At 41.8% G+C, this 7508-nt stretch overlaps 1 protein-coding gene across 1 annotated transcript in view; it reads right to left on the reverse strand.

Annotated features, from left to right (window-relative positions):
- CA5B (carbonic anhydrase VB, mitochondrial) overlaps positions 1-7508 on the reverse strand; it is a 48640-nt gene that overhangs the window by 2340 nt on the left and 38792 nt on the right. The window contains exons 7-8 of the mRNA XM_006835688.1: positions 5571-5666; positions 3103-3165 (exon numbers count right to left, since the gene is read on the reverse strand). Of these exons, the coding sequence (XP_006835751.1) occupies positions 3103-3165; positions 5571-5666 (159 nt within the window). The remainder of the gene's footprint in view (positions 1-3102; positions 3166-5570; positions 5667-7508) is intronic.

The raw sequence follows: 7508 nt of genomic DNA on the forward strand, positions 1-7508 counted from the left end.
ACAGTTGTGAGGATGGCGCAGGACTGGATGGTGTTTCCTTCTGTTGTGTATGGTGGCATTATGATTGGAGCCAATTGGAAGCCACCTAACAACAACAATCAACCATCAAACCATGTTTTATTACTGGAAAAAGTGCTGTTTGGACAAAGATTATACTTACAATGGAGTGCTAGATTCTGTTGCTAATATTTTATATAGTGCGTTTTTTTTTCTTCTTTAATATTCTTCAGAGTTACTGGCCTATTCTTTCCTTTTGGGTTCAATCTTTGATGTATCTTGATATCAGTGTTATACTGGATTCATAAAAAAGAATTGTGAAGCTTTTGTTTTTGTGAGAATGTTTTTAATCAGTAAAAATCCCATCCAACATGAAAAGATAACTAATGCCACTAAATTGTACACATGAAAAACATTGGAAAGGCAAATGATTTGTTATGTAAATCTTGACAGAAAGAAAAGGAAAAAAGAGTTGAAAAATTCTATGCAAAAAAGTAAAAGTAGTAATTATTGTAGTTTAGTTACATTATAAATTTAAGTGTTGCTGTAGTTACCATCGCTTGAACTTAGTTTCTATGATTAAAAATGTATCCAAAGTCGAAAGAACTGATTTTGAATAAAATGTCTGAAATCTAAGTGCAATTCCTTTCAGGATCTGAAAGAGTTTTGAAGCATATATTGCTAGCCTTCATTCTTCCATTTAAAGGGGCTGTAATTTATATAAATGTTCACATTTATATATAAAATATGAGTAAATAATATACACACAGAGTCCTGGTGAGCAGGATAAGCTACCCGCAAAGTTGGTGGTTCAAATCCACCAGCCACTTCTGGGAAACTTTATACAGGGTTGTTATGACTTGGAGCTGACTCAATGGCACTGAACAACAACAACAAGAACAGTACACACACATTCACCATCAAGTATGAAAGGTAATTGGGTCTGTTCTCTTGTGTTTTAACTCCTAGCTCTACTTGAAACATCTCCCAATTCGTGTCCAAACTGAGATAAGATGCCAGTACATTTTAATAAAAAATGTATAAGCTTTACAAAATGTTAAAAAAGAATACCAAATTCTGAGCCCAGCCCAATCTGATGAGGGTGCACTTGAACTTGCTTCGGTCCAGGTTGTAGAGGGAGCTTACCTGACCCTGATCATCCTCTATTGGTTTCTTCTTAATGATCCAAGTGATGGATTCGGAGAGTGGTGGCGTGGTCAGAGACCCCGAGTAGGTGCAGTAATCTGGGCAGGTGGGCACCAGGCAAGAAGGGTCAAAAGGCCCAAATTCCACCAGGGTGTTCTGACCAAGAGAAGGGGTCACCCAGTCAGTGTTTGGTGCAGTCTTAGTGAAAATACTAGACCAACAATCTGCTAGAAATCCAAATAAACATTTGATTGTACCATGGACTTACAAACAATAAACACATTCAGAAAAGGCGAGCCATTCCTGCAAAATGTTCAGTGCTCAGAATGGCATGGGGGAAGGGTGGGGTTTTAAAAGGTGAAGTAAACCATGGATGTGTGCTTCCAGGAACTTAAAATGGGGGGTGGGCAGCATGGCAAAAATTACAAAAGGTTTATTCAACTACAAACTTCAACATTATCAGTAAGCTCATTAGGTGCATTCTGAAGTTGTACATCTTGAGAGCTGGTTAACAAAGTATTTTGTCAGGGGCCAATTTTTCTGCTACAATTAATCTGTCTCCTTGCCCCAAAACTCAGACTCTACCTTAGTTGCAATTTTACAAAGGGCGATCAATGGAAAATCCTAGTGAGTGAAATTTTGGGAGTCAGGACATGAACTAAGACTTGATATATACTATCAATAACCACAATGATTTAGGGATGCTAACGTTATTTACGAAACCGACTCGACAGCACACAACAACAATAACAACTTCTTTAACATTACCAGTTTTGTCTCCTATTCTCCTGCTGACCAACATGTCTCTGGGGCTAGCTCTGCATTCTTAACAGGTATCAAGTGCTTCTTTGTCCAGGTTCACAATCCTAACCTTTGTCTTTCTCCAAGCAGTAAAACCAAGACTGGTTTCTTTAGAAAATAAAAAATGAAAATCTTAATTTAACTCAGGATGGACTTTTTGATTTGGGTCTGAAGTCACCCAATTCAGACACGCCAGTGCCTTGAGTGTTGTGAAGATTTACTGCCCCCATGGTGGAGTAGGGTGGGGGCACTAGAGAAAGAATATCCCAGACTTCCCCAGGAGCAGTTCCTCAGGGATTCTGACTATGGGCCCATTCATTCTGGATGTTGGACAAAGGACAAAGCTAAAGGATATGGGTGGTGGTGGTTATGTGCCTTAGAGTCGGCTCCGATTCATAGCCACCCTGCATAGGGTTCCCGAGGCTGTAAATCTTTCCGGGAGCAGAAAGCCTCATCTTTCTCCCATGGAACCACTGGTAGTTTCGAACTGTTGACCTTGAGGTTAGCAGCCAGATTCGTAACTACCAGAGCTCCTGAGGGATGTGGGCAAGTGTTCTTTAAAGCTCCACAAATGTCTGTAAAACTTTTCTCCCTGCTGGTGGGAGGATAGTGTAAGGAAGGCTACTCTGCATGTGTTTTTACAAGGACTTAAAAGGAGCTAAGGAGCCCTGGTGGTGCAGTGCTGAGCTGCTGACTTCAAGTTCGGAGGTTCAAATCCACCAGTTGCTTTGAGGGCAAAAGATGAGTCTGTCTGTTCCTGTAAAGATTTACAGTCTCGGAAACCCTCTGGTTCACTCTGTCTCTGTGAGTAGGAATCGATTTGACTGGCAGTGGATTTGGCTTAGAAGGGGGTAGTGTAGGAAACGGGGGCGGGAGGGGACGATTATACTCCTGAGGCTTAAATCCTCATTGGCAAAAGGTGACAGGAGAAAGTTCCGTGCCCACTGATAGATCCCCCTACGAATCCCAACAACTTCCCACACCCATGAAAGGTAACCCTAGGGCAGGGTGTCTCCTAATGTGAGCACTCTAGAAGGCAAGTTGTTTTCTAACATTTCTATGTAATTACATTCAATTTAATTGCATTTCCTGCTTCAAAGTTGCCTTGTCATTAAATAAATTTCAAGTAATTTTGGAACAAAACAAAAGAAAAATTACCTTATGCTTAATCGATGGCAAGGTATCCACCAATTTCTGCATCCCTTTGTGGTGTCTGCCTAGCTAAATAAAGAACCAACAATGAGAGCATATGAAATACAATTGACAGTACACTACAGAAACGGTTCAAGGCATGTGAATTGAAACGAATTAACTACCCGGAGTCCTGGTGTGGGGCTGTAGAATAAGCACTGGCCTGCTAGCCTGAAGGTTGGTGGTTGGTTCAAACCCACCAGCCGCTTATCGGAAACCCTATACCCAGTGGTCATGAGTCAGAATCTACTCAACAGCACTTAATAGCAACAACAACCTGGTGATGAACTAACTAACCACAGTGCACAAGGCAAACCACAACTGGCAGCTACGGATGATTTCCACCTGGCAGCATTAACTCAGATGCAGAATAAAGGAGCAGGCTGTTGGTTGCCCACTGGCCATTCATCCTGTCTGTCTGAGGCTGGAAGCTCTCAGAGCAAGGTAGACAGTAGGCCAGCCTTCAGATCAGGCCTCAGGCCCTCAAGGCCCACCCCAGTAGCCTCAGCCTCCCAAATGGGCAGAACTTGCAGGGACTCTGAGGCCCCATCGGGGTTTATGGTCTGTGGGTTTTCAATCCACGGCTCCCTTTTCTTGCCACATGACCCTGACAATAAAACCTTTAACCTTGTTGAGTTTTATTTTCTTCATGTGAGAAAGGGAACGGACCATGTGGTCATCAGGGAGCTCTTGGGAGTCTGGGTGTGGCACTGTAGGATAAACACTGGTCTGCTAACCACAAGTTGGTGGTTCATACCCACCAGCTGCTCCTTGGAAACCATATAGTGGGTCCCTATGAGTCAGAACTGACTCGATAGCACGTAACAACAAGCAACAGGGAGCTCTTGGAAAGATAAACTAAGCGCTTAGCAAAGGCAGAACATACTTTCTGTGTGTGTGTGATGTTTGTATATGTTGTTGTTAAGTGCTGTTGAGTCGGTTCTGACCCATAGCGGCCCTGTACAGGGTTTCCAAGGGTATAAATCTTTACGGGAGCACAAGGCCTCATCTTTCTCTTGCGGAGCAGCTGGTAGTTTCCAACTGCTGACCTTAAGGTTCACAGCCCGATTCGTAACCACTATACTACCTGAGCTACTTTGATGTTTGTATATATTCTTGTTTAATATTCAAGTCAGTTAGATGGCATTTTAGGAGTTCCCCTATGGTCCACATAGGGTTGTTTTTTTATTTGCATTCAAGACTGGTCGCTTTAAAACTATGTCGAAGATCTTGAAAGTGAGACTCTGGGCCTACCTACAGTAAGGCAGTCATTCTGCATAGTAAATGTATTCTTCTGTGGTTGCAAAATCCTGGAATGATCAACTGCCATGGGCTACAGTTTATTAAGGCACTTTTGGCTCTGTGAAATATCTCTACTGGCTCTCAGGCTGAATCTTGAAGAAATATTTATAAAATTCCAGCAAATCAATTTTAAAACTGGACGGTTGATTGATACATCTAATTGGGATGGTGGGAAACAGTTTGTCCCCAGTGCGCATGAATCTCTCCCTGTGCCACGTGTCAGCCCCAAAGGGGATCACAAGCACAGGTGGCTTGAATTACTGTGTATTTGCTGGACTTTTCAGCAACCCCATGTCCCTTCTCCTTTTCTTTGCTCAACTAATCTGTGGACATGTGGCTATTGCTGTCACACCATAGCATAGAGTTGCCGTCAATTCCACAACGACTCATGAGGACTCTATGTGGGCCCCAGTAGAACTGTGCTCCATAGGGTTTTTGATAACTGATTTTTTTGGAAGTAGATTGCCAGGCCTTTCCTCCGAGGCACCTCTGGGTAGACTCTAACCAGAGATCTTTTCAATTTCTCGTAGCCATATTACAAAAGCAAAAAGAAATAGGTGACATTTCAAATGTGTTTTCCTAAACCCAAGGAATCCAAAAGAGTATCATTTTAACAGGCAATCAATATAAAGAATTATCAATGAAAAAAATTTTGCCCTCCCCCCCCCCATATACCACGTCTTCCAATTTTGGTGTGTATTTCACATCCATCTTAATTTGTACACGGAATTTTCATCAGAAATACGTTCTCTGTAGTTAGTTTTCCAAAACTTGACTGTGATAAGCATACCTTCACATACCCATGTTGATCTAAACATTCGTAAAAATTTCTAATGACTGCACTGAGTATCAGTTATTAATTGAATTTGCAATTAATCAAATGAAAACTTCAGTTCCACAGTGGGACTGGCTTCATTTCAAATGCCTAAAGGCCATATGTGGCTTATATCTACTGGACAGCGTGCTTTATAACCATTTAAGAGATTTTTGTAACCATCTCGTATTTTAACCACTGTTTATTTTTAGCAGTGTATTGATCCTAATATCCTTAATGTAAATAACACTATTCTAGCTTACTTGTGTAGTATACAACACATTACTTTCACTTGGTATGAATTTTTTTTTTAAATTACCTTTAAAAATATTCCTATCACAGCCAAACCATTTTCCTCCAGTGCAGCATCTTCAAAGCTTTCAAATTTGACAGCATTCCAATGAACCAAGTGCAGCTGAAACGTCATTGAAAGAGGGCTTATTATACGACAATTTAGGGAGACCCCAAAACAAACCAACAGGCTCACTCAACATGTGTTATTTAAACATGTGTCCACACCAAAATAAAGCCATTGGCCAAAGCTTATTACTGCCTGCTGCAAAAGGAGACAGAAAGTAATGACAGGAAGAAATTTAGGAAGGAGCAGCCTTCTGGAATACAGGGGCTTATTTGGGGAGAAAATGGAAGAACATTTACAAAGCACAGTGAGTCTCACATCTCAGTGGCCGAAAATCGTGTCCATTTCCATCAAGATTTGCATGAATTACTAATATAGCCAAAGTATTTGCATCAAAAGGAAATGTCTGTATTTAGAGAGAGAATTAGATTCTCCCTATGGCAATTATTAGAGAGTCCTGATCTGACACTCTAGGTTAAGCACCAGATTGCTAACCACAAGGTCAGTGGTTCAAACACACCAGTTGCTCCTTGGAAACCCTATACAGGGTCACTATGACTCAGAACAGACTCAACTTAACAACATCAATGGGAATTAGGAGTTGAAGATAGATAAACCTATAAACAACTTACAAACAGGTTTCTTTTTATATTTAATAGGCCTTTAAAAGTAAATTAGGAAAAAAGTTATCAGAAAGAAATTTGATTTCTTTAAGCATTCTTTTTATTTTTCTATATTCATCGACTTTCTTTACAACATCACCATCAACCAGTCTCCCAAACTTCAAGGTCAATGCTAATTCTGCCGCCTTCTCCTCTCTTGACGAGGACCCCGCCACCAAGTCCAGTGGCTTTGAGTCCAGCAGTGCTTTCTAAACTCTTGATTTCTATTGCTGGCGTTCATTTCATCTCCCACCACCTCCTACGTGGACTGACCCGACTTGGTGGCCCTGCACTGTTACTTGCATTCTTATTTTCTACTTTAATTTGAAGTTAGCTCTGAATTCCAGAAGAATTCCATTTCAGGCTTTTCAGGTTCAATTTGGCCACATTCTTTGACATGAGGGAAGTTGTCATTTTGACAGGCCAAAGGTGGGTGGAAGGAGCCCTGGTATTATAGTGGTTAAGCACTCAGCTGCCAACCAAAAGGTCTAGGGTAAACCCAGTGACACCTCCACAGGAGAAAAAGCCTAGAGAACTGCCTCTACAAAGATTAATCAAAAAACCCCAAACCCATTGTCTTCGAGACCATTCTAACCCATTGTGACTCTCTTGGACATAGTCCAACTGTCCCACAGAGTTTCCAAGGTTGTCAGCAGACTGCTGACCTTTTGCTTAGCAGCCAAGTGCTTAACCATGGCACCACCAGGATTCCTTTGTTGTTGTTCAAGTTCCATTGAGTCGGTTCTGACTCATAGCGACCCTGTATAGGGTTTCTCCAAGGAGCGGCTAGAGAGCTTGAACCACCAACCTTGCAGTTGAAACCGACCTCGCAGTCCAGCACATTAACCCACACAGTACCACACACAGGATTCCTTTGTTGTTGTTGTTAAGTGCCATCGAGTCGGTTCTGACCCATAGCGACCCAGTATAGGGTTTCCAAGGAGCATCTGATGAGCTTGAACCGTCCACCTTGCAGTTCAAACGGCTTTGTAGTCTGGCACATTAACCCACAATGCCACACCAGGACTCCCTCCCAGGATTCCTTTGTTATTGTTGTTGTTAAGTGCCGTCGAGTCGGTTCCGACCCATAGCGACCCTGTACAGGGTTTCCGAGGGTGTAAATCTTTACAGGAGTAGAAAGCCAGAGTATACATAAACAGGGAGATCAGTTAGGAGATAACAGTTGTGAGGGAAGACAAAGGTGATGGTTATTGCTGTTAGCTACCATCAAGTCAAT

Source organism: Chrysochloris asiatica, unplaced genomic scaffold (genome assembly GCF_000296735.1).
Source record: "Chrysochloris asiatica unplaced genomic scaffold, ChrAsi1.0 scaffold00018, whole genome shotgun sequence".
NCBI classification, from domain to species: Eukaryota; Metazoa; Chordata; class Mammalia; order Afrosoricida; family Chrysochloridae; genus Chrysochloris; species Chrysochloris asiatica.